Source organism: Panthera pardus, unplaced genomic scaffold (assembly GCF_024362965.1).
Source record: "Panthera pardus isolate Hobbes unplaced genomic scaffold, ASM2436296v1 HiC_scaffold_20, whole genome shotgun sequence".
In the NCBI taxonomy this organism is placed as follows: domain Eukaryota; kingdom Metazoa; phylum Chordata; class Mammalia; order Carnivora; family Felidae; genus Panthera; species Panthera pardus.
The window spans coordinates 55,858,604-55,879,724 of NW_026526766.1; the positions used below are offsets into that span (position 1 = coordinate 55,858,604).

Consider the following 21,121-nt stretch of genomic DNA (forward strand, 5'->3'; position numbering starts at 1 on the left):
CCTTCCCTGCTCCCTTTCTCAAAATAAATAAATAAACTTAAAAAATTAAAAAAAAAAAAAAAAAAAAGAATGCCAATACCCAAAGCTAAAACAGGATTTTAGAATTTGTGTTGCTATTCAAAGAAAAGCAACAAACTGACACACTTGATAACATTAGTTCCAAACACAAAAGGAAAGCATCATACCTGCAGAATATATTGTGTGAGGTCAACTGCTTCTTTCTTCTCATGAACAAGTAGAGTTTCTTTGTCTTCTACAGTAATAATATTAATTTCTCCACGACGTACCTCCCTCATGCCCAAAGGGCGTTTTCGAACACAAACTCTGATTTTCTCCATCTCAGTCCAAGGATTCTCTTTCTCTGAGGTGTTCTGTCTGATATATATTTGTAAGTGGGCTTTAAGTTTTAGTAATAGGATGACTACTTAAGAGGTCAAAGTATGAGCACATTTTGTTATTTTGTATATACATTATGCCTAATATATATACACACACCTTATACATATATATTATATATAAAAAAACTTCCTCAGTGTCAACACTATTTTTTTAATTTTTTGTGTTTATTTATTTTTGAGAGAGAGAGACAAAGCGTGAGCGGGAGAGGGCCAGAGAGAGAGGGAGGCACAGAATCCGAAGTAGGCTCCAGGCTCTGTGAGCTGTCAGCACAGAGCCTGACGTGGGGCTCAAACTCACAGACGGCAAGAACATGACCTGAGCCCAAGTAGGACGTTTAACCTACTGAGCCCCCCAGGCGCCCTGTCACTCTAATATGTAACATTACACAGGGTGCCTGGGTGGCTTAGTGGGTTAAGCAGCCAACTCTTGGTTTCAGTTCAGGTCATGATATCATGATTTGTGACTTGGAGCCCGCATCGGTCTGCACTCACAGCGTGGAGCCTGCTTCAGATCCTCTGTCTCCCTCTCTCTGGTCCTCCCCCCACCCCGCCAAATAAATAAATGTTAAAAATACATGTAATTTTATACATACTATGTGTACAGAAAGTTCTTTTAATAACTAAATCCTCCTGATTATTTCTATCTCTATCCCTACTCCACCCCATCCTTTATCCTGCCGAAAACAACCAACCAACCCCCAAACCTTAAGAACTGCTTTAGCTTTAAGACTGTGTGTCTGACTTCCAGATGTGGTCTTCCAAAAACTTCTAATGATTTTTTTTCTTTTTCTTTTTTTTTTTTAATCATACCTGGGTTTACTAAATACCTTGAATTAGGTGGTAGGTTTCAATGTACTTTTCCTCTGTTCTTCCCAGGTATATTCTGTACCTCCCTTTGTCTTGCTCTTCCTCTTTTTGTCACCTGATGTGTGTTTGTTAGAACACAATCCTCTATTTTTTTCTTCCCAGGACAATTTTATGACTGGTGCTGCCCACCACTATCACCCTTCTATTCAGACACATTTCTTTTCTGGCTCTGGCTTCAGTGAACTTATCAACCTTAACAGCTAGAATATTTGATGAAATACTCCTTGAGCTAGGGATACAAAATTCATCATTTTACTTGCTGAGCCTAATGGGGGTATATATGCATATCTCTAAGAACTGACCATTTACCTGTATAGAAATTCCTCTTAACCTAAGTAACAAGAAAATAAAATTCTTGAAAGCAGTTTACAGGATCAATGCCTTTGGTCTATATACTTTAGAATGTCTTGGCAAGACAAATTATTCCCTTCCTTCACACTTTAGAATTTAATTAATAGCTCCTAAAAACCCTTTTATAATTGATTTTCCACAGGATATTTCACTATATAACTGTTTCATATCAATTTCAATTTTCTGAGCCCTCCAACTGGCTGGAAAATTATTTTTTGTCAGGATCTAAAACTAATAAAAAGGAGCAAATAAAATTTCTAATATTGTGCATAAAAGATAACTCCAAGCTTTTAAAGCATGCTTTGTTTTTTAACCAACATAGAGCAAATTTTTTTAAATGTACCATTTTGGGGCACCTGGGTGGCTCAGTCGATTGAGCAGCTGACTCTTGGTTTCTGCTCAGGTCATGATCTCACAGTTCATGGGTTTGAGCCTTGCATCAGGCTCTGAGCTGACAGCACTGAGCTTGCTTGGGATTCTCTCTCTCCCTCTCTCTGCCCCTCTGCTGCTTGTGCTCTCTCAAAATAAATAAATAAACTTAAAGTAAAATAAAATAGAATAAAACAAAAATGTACCATTTTGAGGTTAAGTGTGGCAAAATCCTGACAATTAAAAGTGGATGATGGGCATATGGGGGATTCACTGTTCTATTCTCCCTTCTGCATATGCTCAATTTTTTTTAACAAGAAAAACAAAATTGTAATGCATTATTTTTTAACAAGGGCCTGTGTCAAAATCTCTAGTTGTTGGGGGATATTAATAACTTAATCATATAAAGTTAATCAAGGGGAACAGAAAATGCCTTTTTAAAAATTGACTAGGGACTGACAGTGCCTGGGTGGCTGTCGGTTGCGCACCTGACTTTGGCTCAGGTCGTGATCTCGCCGTTCATGAGTTTGAGCCCTGCGTCGGGCTCTGAGCTGTCAGAGCCTGGAGCCTGTTTCAGGTTCTGTGTCTCCCTCCCTCTCTGCCCCTGCCCTGCTCATTCTTTGTCTCTGTCTCTCTATCAAAAATAAATAAAACATTTAAAAATTTTTTAAAAATTGACTAGGGACTCTAGATGGGTCACGTGGTCAAAAACTAGTTTTCAAGTTAAAGGGGCAAAAAGGAATGACTGCTCTTCTCCTAAAATGCTCTGTTTGTTTTTAAAATTTTTTTTAATGTTTATTTTTGAGAGAGAGACAGAGCATGAGTGGGGGAGGAGCAGAGAGGGAGACACAGAATCCAAAGCAGGCTCCAGGCTCTGAGCTGTCAGCACAGAGCCCGACGCGGGGCTCAAACTCACGGACCGCGAGATCATGACCTGGGCCAAAGTTGGCCACTTAACCGACTGAGCCACCCAGGCGCCCCAAATGTTTATTCTTTTTTAAGGGAGAGAGAGACAGAGCTCAAGCAGGGAGGGGCAGAGAGAGAGGGAGACAAAGAATTCGAAGCAGACTCCAGGCTCTGAGCTGTCAGCACGAAGCCCAATGCTGGGCTCAAACTCATGAACTATGAGATCATGACCTGAGCCAAAGATGGATGCTCAACCAATTGAGCCACCCAGGTGCCCCTAAAAGGCTCTGGTTTTTTAATGCCCAGTGTTCCCTAGAAGAAATAAGCTGTATCTATCTGACATGAAAAGAGTTCAGACAGTTGGAGTTAGGTCTATTTAAAATCTTAAATAAGTCAGGGCAACTAGTTTTCTAAATGCATTGAACTTTTATTAAAATTCTGAGACCAGGGGGCCTGGATGGCTCAGCTGGTTTCGCATCTGACTCTTGATCTTGGCTCAGATCATGATCTCATGGTTCGTGAGTTTGACCCCTGCATCAGGCTCTGTGCCAACAGCACAGGGCCTGCTTAGGATTCTCTCTCTCCCTCTTTCTCTCTGTCCCTCCTCTGAGTGCACACACATATACTCTCTCTCAAAATAAATAAATAAGCTTAAAAAAAAAAAAAAAAAAAAAACCTAAGACCAGTAATGTATTCTGAGCTTACTTGATTTGAGGCACCTGAAGAGAATGCTCTTTGGACAAGATGACATCCTAACAGCAAGCCTTAAGTTCATGAGGGAGTTTCTCAGAGTTCTGAAACCCTGACACCTACTTAGAAACATTTGGGTGAAAAGACAGTATGAGGATTACTGGGTAAAATGTACTTTTTAAAATCTCTACTTCTCTAATAAAGAGTAGGAAGAGTGATAAAATATAAAATAATGATATGTAAAAAGTAAGAAAGCTCAATGGAATAGCTTTTGCTCTGGGTCTGTCATGTATAAACCTCTATAAGAGCACTTATCGCACCGTATGGTTGTTTATACTCCTACTCACCCTGCACCCTAAGAAACTAAGAGCCTCCATATATCCTAATTATCTTTATATCGAGAATCAGGCCTGGAAGAGATGTACTTAATATGCACCAACTAAATGAAAGAGCCTATTTAAACTAAAATATTCATTTTATCCAAATAAATAATGCAAAGCAGTGTCTTTATTTATAAATAATTCCAACTTAGATCTTTATGTATTGTTCAAAAAAAGACTAACATTCAAGAAAATATCTGTTCTTTCACCTCAGAGCTAACCAATAGGACAGTAATAATCCTGGCTTTGATAGTCATGAACAGTCTAGTTCTCTAACAATTAAAAGAAAAGAGGGACACCTGGGTGGCTCAGTTGGTTAAGTGTGGACTCTTGATTTCAGCTCAGGTCATGATCTCATGGTTTGTGAAATCGAGCCCCACACTGGGCTCCATGATGAGTGTGGAGCCTGCTTGGGATTCTCTCTCTCTCCCTCACTCTCTGCCCCACCCCTGCTTGCACGTGCACACATGTGCACAAGCTCTGTCTCTCAAACCTTAAAAAAAGTTAAAGAAAAGAGTGCTATATGTTACTCTGTGCTCTGCTAAACCAAATAAAGTTTTCAGAAACACTATAAAATTCATTATGTACTTCAAATTACTAAAAGTACTTTCACCTGTAAAATTGGGTCTTCTATTTTCCTTTGGAATAAAAGAACTGGTTGCTTATGAGATTCTCTGAAAGCTTAGCCAATATAAGGCCAGATCTAAATGTACACCTTCTTTTAAGGTATGAATAATAGCTTGAAGGAAGGAAGAGAAAAAAGAGAGAGAGAGAGAGAGAGAGAGAAAGAAAGAAAGAAAGAAAGAAAGAAAGAAAGAAAGAAAGAAAGAAAGAAAGAAAGAAAGAAAATGTGGCTTAAGAATGTATTTTGTTGGGGGCACCTGGGTGGCTCAGTCAGTTGGGCGTCCAATTTTGGCTCAGGTCATGATGTCACCGTTTCATGGGTTTGAGCCCCGTGTTGGGATCTGTGCTGACAGCTCAGAGCCTGGAGCCTGCTTCAGATTCTGTGGTTCCCTGTCTCTCTGCTCCTCCACCACTCTCACTGTGACTCTCTCCAAAATAAATAAACATTAAAAAAAAAAAAAAGAAGAATGTATTTTGTTTCTCTATAACTCCCCATGTGCAACTTTTACAATAACAAAACAACCAAGACATGTTATTTTTAAAAGAATATGTTTTCTATCATACCAATGCTGGTATTAGGGATTAGTCAATATTTTAGCTCTTAGGGACATTTCAACATTTAACTTAAAGCACTAGGTGAAAATAACTTATTGTCACCTTGACTCTCAAAGTCACAAGTGCATCAAAAGTGTCTTACTCTTTTGTAATTACCAAAATCATGTTCTTCCAGGGCTGGAACTGAAGAAAGCACTCAAAATCAGGACCCTATTTCAACATGTGTAGGTAAGCTAACTGCACCCGAGATCTACTTAATCCAACTACATGCTCTTTGTTTTTAACTAAGCTTTATGTCTCCTGGTTGAAGTGAATTTGATAGCCTTAAAAAAAAAATCCTGTGGAATACACAGACACACACACACACACATACACACACACACTTTTTCCATTACAGAATGCCAGTTAACTATTTTACCTTCAAAGATGCACTAGATGTATCATGTTACAGTATAATAAACAATAGAAATAGGTTTGCTACGGAATAGCAGATCCTGGCAAGTAGCAGCTTGAACATACATGAACAATATCATTTTTCTCCCATCTGGAAAGTCCCAATTCCTCATGAACTTTCCCCCATCAAAGTACTTCTATTGTTGCTGCAGAAGTTGTTCACTATAACTTTCTATATCTAAGAAGCAGTTGCTCTCAGTCATGGAGAGGCTTGCTCTTGCCTCTGTCTCCCCCACGCCCCCAAAAAAGATAATAAATTATTACCTGATACAGGACTGAGGGATTCCATAGTTATACTCTGAAACACGAGGGACTCTTTGAATAACGGGAATATCATAATCCCCCAGTATTGGAGAAAAGTGATTTGATGAAAAGAGTGAAGTGTTAGTTTCTGTTTGCACATAGGAACCAGCAGCTGTGGCATTCCCAATTCTTGTTTTTGTATGGTGTTGGGAATCAGCCGGCAGCATGCGTTGGAGCACTTTTAGGTAACTAGACTTCTGTTTGTTTACAGAAGAATCTGATAACCTGCACATTTCAAGCCCGTTGTTGCTGGTAGTTCTGTCTTTGTTGTCAGCAGGAGAATCAAAATGCAGTTGTCTGCGAGGGCCAGATCTGGATTCCTGAGGCTTAATGTACAGGCCGTTTGTCTGAAGAGGATGCTCTGGGCTACTGACTGCTTTATCTTCTTCCTGCATAATCTTAATGATTTTGATAAGTTGGAAGAGACGTTTGCGGTCATTCATGTCATGGACTCCCAATTTGGAATAGTCCTTCATTGTAACCTTGGCTAATTCATCTATTTTTTGAAGACCAAGGGCAGTAAAATGAGGATAATACTGTGCAAGTTCAGCTTCACAAAGGCATTCATACAACCAAGATGTCATTTTTTGTGAATGAGTTTCTGTAACTTCTGAATAGGAAAAGAAAAAAGCCATTCACTTGAAATATTCCTTTAAAAATGAAAATCACAAAACAAACATGCAGAAAATCCATTCTAACATACCAAGTTTTCAATATACATTTTCTTCTGAAATAATTAAACAGCACAGTGCACAAGCAAAGATGCTTATGATGCATTTGTAGTAACAGATGTAATTTATCAAATGGAACTTTAATTGTGTATATACATAGGTACATGCGCACACACACACAAGTCACTTACTTTTTTCTAGGGAGTTCCTTCCAATCTTGCAATGTCTACTTAACACATGTCACAAACTACTGAAACATTGTTCCCAACCACTGATTGTAGCAAGACTAATTTTAGATGTTCAAGTTAATGTCAAGGCATGTTGCACAACTGTTTCCTATGATTAATGAACAAAGGCTAAGAAGTCCTTCAGAATGGAAAGCAGAATTAAATAGCAAACCACAGAGGATTATAAACTAACATAACTCAGGAAATCACATTTGTATCTGCTGGGTACTGGTAAAAGCTAGTTGAATAAAGAGGTAAAAACATCAATTCAGAATCTAATTCAGGGTCTCAGATCATTCTAAAAGGTAAGTAAAGGTAGGTGGTTGTAGATGTCAACTTGTGCAGAATACAAATAAAGTAATTTACCTGAGATTTAAAAAATTGGTCAAGATCTTATAGGGGCATCTGGCTGGCTCAGTTGGTAGAGCATATGACTCTTCACCTTGGGGTTGTGGGCTCGAGCCCCATGCTGTGTGTAGATATTATTTTAAAAAACAGTAATTACCAAAAAAAATCAAGTGCTTTAAAAAAATGATTTTATATGGTTGCTGGGGTACCTGGCTGACTCAGTAGGAAGAATATGTGACTCATAATCTCAGGGTTGTGAGTTCATGCCCCACGTGGGTATAGCAATTATTAAAATAAACTTAAAAAAAGGTTTTATACGGTAGAACATTAAAATGCTTAAAAACTTTTAACAGTGAGGTATTTAATACTAACAAATAATGTGTTAATAACACATAATCCACATAATCCTGGTTTATTACTAAAATCAGGATCCTGAGGAATTCTCCACACCACTGTTAGAGAAACAGAGCTCAGGGCCAGGTAATAAAGGTGATTAAAGTACATTGTATAATTAACTTTGGAGGAAATGCTACTTAGGCTACAGAAAAGGCCAAAGAAGCCTAAGTAATATATCCTAAACTCATCCTGACCTTTTCCATCTGTGGTAGATTTGGGGGAGTCAGGGAGGGCCACAAATTCTTTGCAGGTCCTTTCACATCAAGAGGCAGTGTCTTTTTCCTCCCATTGCATCTAGGTTAGCCTTGTGACTTGTTTTACCTGACAGAATGTGGTGGGGGTGACACTCTGTGACTTCCATACCTAGGCGTCAAGAAACCTTGCAGCTTCTGTTCTCTTGCAACTCTCTGCTGACAGGGGAAGCCCAGCCAATAGTCATCATCAAAGTCAGACATGTGAGACAAGCCATCTTAGACTATTCTGCCCCAGTGGCACCACGAGATGACTACAGCCACACGAGTGACTGGCCCAGTGAGACCAGAATTACCTAGCTAAGCCTAGTCCAAACAGAGGACTCAAAGAACCGTGGGCAAATAGTTGTTTCAAATCATTTAATTTTGGGGTAGTTTACTGCACAGAAGTAGATAACTGTAACAATGTTTCTATGCCTTTTTACATGTTGTATCTTTGCTTGAAATGTTCCCAACCCCCCTGCCTAAAATGAGTTATGCACATCCTTTCAAAATAGCTCAATAGCTCTCTGCCCCACCCTCCCATGATGCCTTCTTTCATTTCTCATCCTCTTCTACCATCTTACCACATTATGTGGTAGCCAAATCAGGCTACCAGTCCCTTTACAACTGTTTCTTCTAGCTGGAATATCTGTCTTTCCCAAGAGAAATTCTATTTATATTTTTCTTCTGTGACATATGCCCTAGGCGAGGGATAACTGGTATTTCCTCTGTACTTCAGTAATAATAATAATAATAATAATAATAGCAACTAATATTTTTGAGCATTTATTATGTACCAGGCACTGTTCTAAATACCATTTGTTAACCTTTAATCTTAGGAAGTAGATACATGTGTGACCTTCAGCAAGTTATTTATTTAACATCTATGAAACTCATTTTTCTCAACTGTTAATTTTTTTTTAAGTTTATGTATTTGAGAGAGAGAGAAGCACATGTGTGAGTGGTGGAGGGGCAGAGAGAGAGAATCCCCAGCAGACTCCACACTGTCAGTGCAGAGTCCAATGTGGGGCTTGAACTCACCACCCGTGAAATCATGACCTGAGCCGAAATCAAGAGTCCGATGCTTAACTGACTGAGCCACCCAGGTGCCCCATCTCAACTGTTAAATAGGAATGTAATAGCCCCTACAGTTCCTAGGATTAGGATTCAATGAGAAAATACTTGGGGCACCTGTGGCTCAGTCAGTTGAGTGACCAACTCTTGATTTCTGTTCAGGTCATGATCCCAGGGTCAAGGGATCAAGTCCCACATCGAGCTCTGTGCTGAGTGTGGAGCCTGCTTAAGATTCTTTCTCTCTCCCCATCTCCTGCTTGCATGTGAGCATACACTTTAAAAATGAATGAATGAATGAATGAATGAATGAATGAATGAATGAATGAATAAGAAAATACTTGTAAAACTCTCAGCATAATGCCTCGTACATACTCAGTGCCCAGTAAGTATTGGTAGTTATTACTACTGTGATTTATTTCTATACTACTAACTTCACTTAGCACAGATGCTAGAACAGAATAAGCCTTCAATGTTTTGTTGTGTTTTAAATTACTTCTAAGCAGTTACATTTCCTACTTGGCTCAGCCTAACCCAGAGCAACAGTTTAAGCGCTATGCAGTCTTCAATTTCCACAGGCTGTACAAAATCGTATATTTCACATACTCATTTCCTTGGTGACATACCAAACTCTGATAACCATGACTTCTACTGCATCCCTTAATCCGTACCTGAAATACTAACATATTCCTCTTACAATGCTTGCATATCCCATAATACCATGGGAGGGGAAGATGCTGGAGATAGTAGTAATCTGAAAATGCAGATTAAAGCAGCCACTGGCATGCTTCTGTATTAACTGGCAGCGTGCTGCCTTTCTGAGCCCCACAGTTAGCCTACATTCTTTTATTTTTTGTGTTTTCTTTTTGCAAAGGAAAAAGGTGTTTTCATTAAAGCACAGGGATGGGACCCATGAGCAGAAAGAGCTGCTCTTTTGTTTTAAAATTAGATATGCTTTTTTGTACCACATTCCATTTTACAAAGGTCTAACCTCCTCCTCCTTCTGGGGTAAACATCAGAATCACCCTAGGAACTTAAAAATATAAAGATAACTGAACCCCATCCCAGATACATAGAAAAATTAAAAAAAAAAAAAACAAAAACAAAAAAACAAACCTCCCAGGCATTGAGGGGGACTAACATAATAACACTGACAAGTCCCCCAGGTGGCTATGGTTTTAGTCCACTGATCTATATTTATCAAAATTACAAACGCAAATACACTGACCCAGCAATTCTACTTTTAGGAACCTATCTTACAGATATTGTGTAGAAGTACAAAGTGACATAGGTACAAAGTTATTCATCACAGCACTTTATATAATAACAAAGAATCAGTATAGGAACTGGTTAATAACAACCCATTAAATGGGATACTGTGAAGCAATTACAGAGCGGAAAGTAAACTCTCAATTTATTGGTTACATGTTTATTTAAACATTATTTAAGAGAGAGAGAGAGAGAGAGAGAGAGAGAGAGTGAGCGAGCAAGCACTCAAGCAGGGGGTAAGGCAGTGAGAGAGGAGAGAGAGAATCCTAAGAAGGCTCTGTGCTGTCAGCTCAGAGCCCGATGCAGGGCTTGATCTCAGGAGATGAACAACCGAACTGTGAGATCATGACCTGAGCCAAATTCAAAAGCTGTTATGTAATAGTCTCCTTCTAACACTTGCCCTCTACCAACTAGTTCCCCTCCCCGAAGGAGGACTATTATATACCAATAAATGCTGGTATCTATTACCTTTCCTATTGTTATTTCTATTTCATTGCTGTCTCCATCACCCAGAGCAGGACCTCTAGAACAGCTGTTTTTAAAATTTTGAAACTATGCCACTATATCTTCTTTTTTTTTTTTTAATTTTTTTTTTAACGTTTTATTTATTTTTGAGACAGAGAGAGACAGAGCATGAACGGGGGAGGGGCAGAGAGAGAGGGAGACACAGAATCGGAAGCAGGCTCCAGGCTCTGAGCCGTCAGCCCAGAGCCCGACGCGGGGCTCGAACTCACGGACCGCGAGATCGTGACCTGAGCTGAAGTCGGACGCTTAACCGACTGAGCCACCCAGGCGCCCCTATCTTCTTTAAAAAATATATTTCTAAATCCATCTACCTTCCTCCCTCCCAACCTTCTCAAATTGACCTGATACAACTACTTGTTACTATTTTGGTGTTTTTCTCCCTGGCCTTTTTTTTTTTTTTTTTTTAAATGCATTTTTTAAACATTGTATATAACATTGTACTCATAACTATATTATAATCCACTTTTTAAATCTATTTACATAAGCATTTTCATATGCTGTTTGTTATAGCCATTAAAAAAATTCACACAATTATAAATAATGTTTGCTGAATACATGAATTACCCCAGGGAGATAAGATTTCTCTCTCCAAACTCCTATAGTGTTTTGACTGTAAAACTGATAGGGCACTTATTACAGACTCATATATTTTTTAAATTTATTGCCATCCTTGTTCCAGAGATGACATAAGGTGGCTCTGCCTTATACTATAATGTGAATTCTTCAAGAGAAAAGCAGTATGATCTGCTCAGTCTAGCATTTGAGCTAGAAAGGTGCGTAACCAGTATTTGTTGAACGAACACAATCTGCTTAGGACAAAGAACAAAAAGTTTCACCATTTCTATTTTTTAACCAAGGCAACTAAAGGATTACAAGATTGCCTGGGGGCACCTGGGCGGCTCAGTCAGTTAAGCATATGACTTCAGGTCCCAATCTCAGTTTGTGGGTTGGGGCTTGCTGACAGTGCGGAGCCTGGAGCCTGCTTCAGATTCTGTGTCTCCTTTCTCTCTGTCCCTCCCCCACTCAAGCTCTCTCGCTCTCTCTCTCTCAAAAATAAATAAAACATTAAAAAAAAAAATGTATGAAACTTACGTCGTTGGAGCCATTTTCTCTGTTTCCTAACTCTACAAGTCCCATCACCCAAAGTAATGGAGACAACCTCAGAGTCCTTAAAAACTAGAAAAGCCTGATACAATATATTTACCAACGTCACCTTTGCACTTAATATAGTTCAAAAAAAATTTTTATGTAATAAGGCTAATCACATTTTTTCAGCAGATAGTGCACAGTCATACTACTTTGATGATCTGATTAAACTAAAATTTATTGAGTTATATTTTAAAATGTATTGAGTTATATTTTATGCAAAGAATTATGCCTAAGTCCTTTACACAAACTATTCTATTCATCTGGCTAAATCTGAATTCCATTTAAAAATTTAAAAAAATTAGGGCACCTGGGTGGCTCAGTCGGTTGGGCGTCCGACTTCAGCTCAGGTCATGATCTCATGATCTGTGAGTTCGAGCCCCGCGGCGGGCTCTGTGCTGACAGCTGGGAGCCGGGAGCCTGGAGCCTGCTTCGGATTCTGTGTCTCCCTCTCTCTCTGTCCCTGCCCCCCTCTGTCTCTGTCAAAAATAAAATAAACATTTAAAAAATTTTTTAAAAATTTAATTTTTTGTATTTATTTGTTTTGGGGAGAGCACAAGCAGGGAGGGGCAGACAGAGGGGGACAGAGGGTCTGAAGTGGGCTCTGCGCTGACAGGCTGACAGCAACGAGCCCAATGTGGGGCTCGAACTCACAAACTGTGAGATCATGACCTGAGCCAAGGTCAGATGCTCAACCAGCTAAGGCCACCCAGGTGCCCCAATGTTTATTTATTTTTGAGAGAGAGACAGAGTGAGAAGGGGGGAGGGGCAGAGAGAAAGGGAGACACAGAATCTGAAATGGGCTCCAGGCTCTGAGCCGTCAGCACAGAGCTGGATATGAGGCTTGAAATCACAAACCATGAGATCATGACCTGAGCCAAGTCAGACACTTAACCAACTAAGCCATCCAGGTGCCACCAGAATTTCATTTTTAAAAACCTGTTGGAGGGGTGCCTGGGTGGCTCAGTTGGTTAAGCATATAACTCTTAATTTCAGATCAGGTCATGATCTCATAGTTCAGGAGATGGAGCCCTGTGTTTGATTCTGTGCTGACAGCACGGAGCCTGCTTGGGATCCTCTCTCTCCCTCTCTCTCTGCCCCTCCCCTGCTCGCATGCTCGCTTGCTCTCAAAATAAATAAAACATTTTTAAAAACATCTTGGAGTGAACCCCTAAAATAATGTTTATTGGTTGTCATTTTATTTAAGTTTATTTATTTTGAGAGAGAGAGAGAGAGCGCACGTGCGCGCTGGGGAGAGGCAAAAAGAGAGGAAGAGAGAGAATCCCAAGCAGGCTCTGCACTGTCAGCACAGACCCTGATGTAGGGCTTGATCCCAAACTGTGAGATCATGACCTGAGCCAAGATCAAGAGCTGGACACTTACCCAACTGACCTACCCAGGCATCCCGGTTGTCATCTTAAATTGACAATACTAATGCAAATGTAAATTACTCTTAAAATCATGTTTTATTCAAATTGTATTATTGGGTTTATCTTTCAGTGGTTAAATAAGATGAGAGCAAAGGATCATTTTAAAAGTAAGTTCCTCAGCACCTGATTAGATAATTAGGGAGAACAAAAAAGTCCAACACTTGTGGTCTGTTAACAAGATAACCTGGGTTGTAAGTTGTAATAGTTTCCCAGACAAAGGCTGTAACCTACGAGTAGCAATAGGTCTCCCTTAGAAGGGGTGGAGGGTGGAGGGAAGAAACTACACTAAACTAATTTTTCTACAAATTTATTTAAGAACGTTGGGATTCAAGCTGCCAAAACATCACTGTAATGAACTTTATTTTTCTGTACCCCAGGATTTTTGCTCTAGATTTCTTTAGGCAGGCTTACCAGGATAATGACCCTTCTCTTTACACCTATCCATAAACGCATGTTTTTACTTTTATTTGATATTTTCTCTGTAGTTATTTTATTGTAGAACATCCCTTCATCCTTCTTAGAAATGTTAGCTATAGTAAAATAGTGACATGCCCACTTTGTCAGTGGATTTAGAAGGAACTAATACTAAAGCACTGGTATAACACATCATGGACATCCCATAAACACGGATCTTAAAACTACTACTACCACCACCAAACATATTTTTATTCTGTAGGGAGAAAACTGAACAGAGAGCAAAACATTCACATTGTTTCTTCTTTTCTATTTTAAGATGTCAAATAAGACTTTTATTTTAAACGGGCCAGTAGACCATCAAAGAGTTTGTTTAGTAGTAAATAATATAGCAGAAAATAACTGGATTAGGTGTCAAAAAAATTCAGGATCCAGTCAAGCTCTGCCAAGAATCAGACGCGACATGTGATTAAATTATTTAATGTCTCTGGGCCTCAGCTTCTTCAACTAAAATAATTGGTATTGACAGGTATTGACAGTACAATTAGATATATTAAAATACTCTCTACGTGTATTGATTGTATACCAGGCAGATTCTGTAAAGCACCTACTAACTGCTTGGCAAATTTCAAGCACAGTAATCTACCCACAGCATTTTAAAATATTACGAAAAATTTCTAATATCCCAAAAGTGAATAAAATTGTACCATAAACCCTCACATTAACTACCCCTAGATTCTTCAATTATCAAAATTTGCCATACTTGCTTCTTCTATTCTTTATTTCCTTTGCTAAAATATCTTAAAAAATATATTTTAGTTTTTTTAGTGTGTATTTGTTTTTGAGAGAGAGACACAGTGTGGGTGGGGGAGGTATAGAAAGAGAGGGAGACACAGAATCTGAAGCAGGCTTCAGGCTCTGAGCTGTGAGCACAGAGCCCGAGATGGCGCTTGAATTCACAGACCGCGAGATAATGACCTGAGCTGAAGTCAGATGCTTAACCCACTGAGCCACCCAGGTGCCCCTCCCACATTTTTTTAATGTTTATTTTTGAGACAGAGAGCGAGAGAAAGAGAGAGAGAGAGAGAGAGAGAGAGAGAGAGCGAGCAGGGGAGGGGCAGACAGAGAGACACAGAACCCGAAGCAGGCTCCAGGCACGGAGCTGTCAGCACAGAGTCCAATGAACGGCTAGAACTCACAAACCACAAGATCATGACCTAAGCTTAACCGACTGAGCCACTCAGGTGCCCCCCACTGTGGTTTTGATTTACATTTTCCTGATGATGAGTGAGGCTAAGCATCTTTTCATGTACCTGTTGGCCATCTGTAGGTCTTTGGAAAAATGGCTATTCAGATCCTCTGCTTATTTTTGTTTTCAGATTTACTTTGCTATTGAGTTATGGGTTTTTTTTTAATATATATTCTACGTATTAACCCTTTATCAGATATATGATTTACAAATATTTTCTCCCATTCAGTAGGCTGCCTTTTCATTTTATTGATGGTTTCTTCTGACATATAGAAGCTTTTTAGTGTGATGCAGTTCTGCTTTATTTTTGCTTTTGTTGCCTTTGCTTTTGGTGTCAAATCCAAAAAATCATTGCCAGAACTGGTGTCAGAGAGCTTACCACTTACGTTTTCTCCTAGAAGTTTTATGGTTTCAGCTCTTACTTTCAGACTTTAATCCATTTTGAGTTAATTTTTGTGTATTTGCATGTTGCTGTCCAGTTTTCCCAACAATAAAGTATTTAAACATATATTTTTAAAAATATCTTTTTACAAAAATATTTTTAACTCAGAATCCAAACAAAGTGCACACATTTGGTTGTCATGTCTCTTAAATCTTTTTTCTTACAGAGCAATACCCCATTTCTTTTTTCCCTTTCTACTCCAATGACTTTTTGCAGAAACCAAGTATGTTCCAAGTATGTGACATCCTTATACTAAAAAATAAAAAAAAAAAATAATAATAATCACTCATTATTCATCTGAAATTCAAGTTTAACTAGGTGTCCTGTTGTGTTTTGGCCTAATCTCACAACCCAATATTAGAATCAAGTTCTACATTTTGGGCAAAAATACTTCATAGGTGTTACTATGCACTTTAAAATACATCATATTAGGGGGCGCCTGGGTGGCTCAGTTGGTTGAGCGTCCGACTTTGGCTCAGGTCATGATCTCACAGTTCATGGGTTCCAGCCCTGCATCAGGCTCTGTGCTCACCGCTTGCTCAGAGCCTAGAGCCTGGAGCCTGCTTTGGATTCTGTGTCTTCTTCTCTCTCTGCCCCTCCCCCGCTCACGCTTTGTCTCACTCTGTTTCTCAAAAATAAATAAATGTAAAAAAAAAAAATTAAAAAAAACCCATCATATCAGAATATATGCAAATGTCTGCTAGATTTGCAGGCTGATTCCTTCATCGTAAAGTTTTCTCATCAGCCAATCAATCCAATAGTTTCATCCAATGATTGCTACCTGCCTCAATTATTTCATTAGGGGTTGCAAAATGGTAATTTTCAGAATATATCATTGTTGGTGGAATTTTCTTGTAAAGAAAAACTTTCAGTTAACAACTAGGGCTATTTGATCATCCAGAGTAAAGTTTGTACATGAAGGCAGCAATAAAGGTATTCTTTCCTTTTAATTTCCAATTTTCAGAGTAAGAAGTAATGTCCTATTTTGTTTTTAATGTCTATTTATTTTATTTTAAGAAAAAGAGGGATAGAGAGTGAGCAGGGGAGGGGCAGAGATAGAGGGAAAGAGAATCCTAAGCAGGCTCCGCAGTGTCAGCATGGAGCCTCATGCAGGGCTCCAACCCACGAACCATAAAATTATGACCTGAGCCTAAACCAACTGTCGGACACTTAACCATCTGAGACACCTAGGCACACCTGCCCTAGTTGTTTTGGATGGTATCTAATGAGTTCCTTTAGGATTCGGGTTTTGCCTTTTTTTTGGGTGGGGGGTGCTTTTTAAAAATTCACTATTAACTCATGTTTTGGTTTTTTAAATATATATTCTGTGTTTCAATCAATTAATGTCTGACAGTTTCATCTTGTATTATTTTCTGACCAAAACCTAAAATCAGCTTTCCTCCAAGAAACACGTCTCAGAAGTAGCTGCCCACTGTCCTATGTCCAGCTAAAGATTATGCGTTTCCAGCAAGTCTTAAGCACAGAGGGCCTGAGCATTAGGGAAAGGAGATCAGGAATAGCTGTATACAGCCACAACTAATCCAGAATGGTCGCTACTTACTTCATGTTTGAGTTACTGAATATTTTCCCTAGGTTAATTTTCAACTTCAATGTCAACTCCTAACAATTGGTTTTGGCTTTTGGAAGTATTTATTAAGAAGGATTTTGAGCAGGGATACCTGGCGGGCTCAGTTGGTTAAGTTTCCGTTTTCAGCTCAAGTTATGATCTCACGGTTTGTGAGTCTGAGCCCTGCATGGGGCTCTCTGTCAGCACACAGCCTGTTTTAGATCTTCTGTCTCCCTCTCTCTCTGCTCCTACCCTACTCTCTCAAAAATAAACATTTAAAAACAAACAAAAACAATACAAAAAAGACAGATTTTGAGCATTTAAAACCATTAATAGAATACAGGATGAAAATTGGTGTAGGGGATGGTGTCAAGTCATTTCCATGATTTCTTTCCATGTTTCTTGTGCTCCAAATATACTGGAGTTAAGAATTTACCACTGACACCTTTGTCACACTGTGACTATAAGGATGTAAATAAAGGTGACAGGATATAATAACCATGAAGCAGCAAAACAATCAAATGGAATATAAGATCAAAATCTGGGTAAATTAAGCATTTCAATATTTTAAGAAATTTGTCTAGGGTGCCTGGGTGGCTCAGTTGGTTAAGGGTCCAGCTCTTGATTTTGGCTCAGGTCATGATCTTGTGGTTCATGAGTTCGAGCCCCATATTGGCCTCCGTGCTAATGGTGCAAAGCCTGCTTAGGATTCTGTCTCCCCCTCTCTCTGTCCCTCCCCTGCTTACTCTCTTTCAAAATAAATAAAAGTAAACTTAAAAAAAAAAAAAAAAAGAATGCAGAACATTTTTATTACTCTCAAGACTCCTCATGTCTCTTTGCATTCCTTCCTTTTCTCTGCCCCTGGCCCTAGGCAACCACTGATCTGCTGTCATTATATATTAGTTTGTATTTTCTGAAGTCTTCTATAAATGGGATTATAAAATATAGTCTTTTTTTGTATCTGGCTTTTTAAATTCAGCATAATGATGTTGAGATTTATCTGTGGTGCACAGATCACTCCCTCATTTTACTTAGAAGACTAGAATGATACAGAGAATAGCCCATAGTAATATAACTCTCAAGTAACAGTTCTAAGATTGGAACTTAGGTCTTCTCATGGCTAGTCCCATGTTCTTTCCACTATTCCATTCTGCCTCCTTCACAAGTAGTGGCAAAGACAGCCACACTGCCATCCCCCCATGACAGGCCCACTATCTACACTGCTCAGTAGACTGGCAGCTTCCTGCATCTGTGCTGCAGCACAACACAGCTCAGCTCACAGCTGCCACCACCATGAAAATGCCCTGCAAATCAGTGAAATCAATATGGGATCAGATGACAGGTTTTTGTATGTAGGGCCCACTCACATTCAATGCCACAAGTATGCAGAGTTCTCCCCTGTGACACCCAGGATCTACTGGGTCTCAGCTGTTGGGGTAACAATCAGAAATAGTCTTGGAAGAAATCCAAGAAATTCAAACTTTCTTATCCTGGTGTTAGAGAAAATCAACTGGAAGGGGAATACATGTAACTTTATATACAATTAAGGAAGTTTATTCACATTCCAGGATGTGGATAAGATCCAACTATTTAACATACCCTCTCAAACTTTCCATTCATCTACCTGAACTATGTAACTTTATCCACCTAAATTGCCTGAAACTGAACTTGGTATCATATTAACTCAGTCATCTAGCTGCGTAAACTGGACAAAGTCAGTTTCTCTGAGTTTCATTCCCCTCTCTCAAAGGATGCAGTAAGATATTTATGTAAAACTAATTTGAAAACTATGAAGTACTCCATAAGGATGGGGCCATGCTCTCTTACTCAGCACTGGTCACTATGCCTGGCATGTAGAAAGTGTTGGCCACCTGACTTAGATACAAATAGATGCACTGTATGAAGACTTTTAACATGGTTACAAGATAATTTCTATTATTTGGTCAAAACCTGAATATATAACATAGAATCAAAAGGTAAGGAATTAGAGTTACTAAAGTAGACATATTATATTTGCAAAATACTATGTGTAGGCTTCTATTCAAACTATTTCATCAATAACAATTGTACAAGTACTTTGCTCTCCACTGAAATAGTTAACATAAATGTCTGATTACATATACAACAGGGAAATATTAGATGATGCTATATATTGAAAGATCAATACTTGATACAAATAAACGTCATGTGTATGTGTGGTCTTATTTGATTTTTCTTTTAATCAACTTTCCTTATATATAATAAACTAGATCCATTTTAGGGGTATAGTTCTATGAATTATGACAAATATATATCCATGTAATCACTATATCAGTCAAAATACAATCAATACAGTCCCATCAATCACCTACTGAAAGTTCCTAAACACCCTTGGCTGTCAATCCTCTCTTCCACCCTGGGCCCAAGGTAACCATTAACCTGCTTTCTGTCTCATAGATGACTCGTATTTTCTAGAATGTCACATAAAATAAAATCATATAGTGTCATTGTTATTTTAAATCCATGTTATTTTAAATCCATTGTTATTTTAAATCCATTCAACTGTGTGATTTTTATTTCTTACGCCTTTGGAATAAAGTTAAAATACCAGTTTTCATAAGTCTTTTTTCACTGACCTAGATGACATAAAAGAAGAAATTGCTTAGTCTAATTTTTTTTAAGTTTATTTTGAGAGAGAGAGCACACATGCAAGCAGGGGAAGGGCAGAGAGGGAGGGAGAGAGGGGATCCCAGGCAGGCTCTGCAGTGCAGCAAGGAGCCCCAGAGCCCTATGTGGGGCCTGATCTAACTAACCATGAGATCATGACCTCAGCCAAAACCAAGAGTCAGACACCTAACCAACTGAGCCACACAGGCAGCCCCATCAGTCTAATTTTTTAAAGTCAACCTGAGAAAAACATATAGTATCAATGACTTGGGGAAAATATTACCTATTAGAAAATAAGCAATCCCATGGGTAAATAGAATATTTATGCTAAAAGAGTTCTGTGTTCCACCTCTAGGGGGAGACAACTGAGTAACATTAACCCAGGGGCAGGTATTATAATTTCAAAAAACTTGAAGAACATATCAGAATCCACTGTTGTCTGCTTGTAGAATTGTCAAGATTATTCAATATGTCTAATAAAAGTTTCGATCACTGGGGCGCCAGGGTGGCTCAGTCAGTTTGGTGTCCGACTTTGGCTCAGGTCATGATCTCATGGTTTGTGGTCGTGGGTTCAAGCCCCACATCGGGCTTTGTGCTGACAGCTCAGAGCCTGAGGCCTGCTTTGGATTCTGTGTCTCCCTCTTTCTGTCCCTACCCTGGTTGCGTTCTGTCTCAAAAATAAGTAAATATTAAAAATGTTTTTTAAAATTTTGATCACTATAAAAAAGTAGAAAACCTAAATGTAATATCTATGTATTCCTTGCCAATCAGAAAAACTAGGGGAAAATGGTCCAAGTTCAAAAGCATAGAAGTTATTTTTAGCTTCTCAAATTAATGTGACATCCCGAATACTTGATTATCAAAAAAGAAACAGGAAAAAAGGGTCAATAAATCCCTCTAGGACATCATTAAATTCTAACAACTTTATTAAGATATAATTCACATACCATAAAACTCACCCAGTTAAAGAGTACAATTCAACAGTTTTTAGTATATTGAGAGTTGTACAACCATCATCAAAATCCAATTTTAGAACATTTTTATCACTCTAAGAAGAAACCTCATACCATTAAATTTTAGATGTTACACTAACATCTGAAAGGGAAAAGCAGGGCGCCTGAGTGGCTCAGTTGGTTAAGCATCCAATTATTGGTTTCAGTTCAGGTCATGATCTCACAACTCCTGCATTCAAGCCTCGCATCCGGCTCTGCGCTGATGGAACCGAGCTTGCTTGGGATTCTGTCTCCCTCTCTCTCTGTCCCTCCCCCTGCTCATGCTGTCTCTCAAAAATAAATAAATATTTAAAAATAAATAAATGGGAAAAGCTCTTCCCCTAAAGCATTCATTTCTAAAGTTATCAAAACCAAAATTAACCACAGAAGAAAATGATAAAATGTATTGAAATTTTCTATAGAAATTTGAGCTGTCGGGTGTTTGGCTGGCTTAGACAGTAGGGCGTGTGACTCTTTTTTGTTGTTGTTGTTGTTGTTGTTAATGCTTATTATTGAGAGACAGACACAGAGCATTAGCAGAGAAGGGGAGAGAGACACAGAATCTGAAGCAGGCTCCAGGCTCTGAGCTGTCAGCACAG

General features: G+C 38.8%; 1 protein-coding gene across 6 annotated transcripts in view; it reads right to left on the minus strand.

Annotated features, from left to right (window-relative positions):
• The window catches only part of KIF24 (kinesin family member 24), a 73,442-nt gene that overhangs the window by 41,376 nt on the left and 10,945 nt on the right, over window positions 1-21,121 (minus strand). For 4 of the 6 annotated variants that reach the window (XM_019424129.2, XM_019424126.2, XM_019424128.2 and 1 more), the window contains 2 exons: window positions 5,858-6,506; window positions 186-375 (listed from right to left, as the gene is read on the minus strand). In XM_019424129.2, the coding sequence (XP_019279674.2) occupies window positions 186-375; window positions 5,858-6,506 (839 nt within the window). The remainder of the gene's footprint in view (window positions 1-185; window positions 376-5,857; window positions 6,507-21,121) is intronic. The other 2 variants (XM_053908058.1, XM_019424131.2) reach the window with 1 other exon arrangement.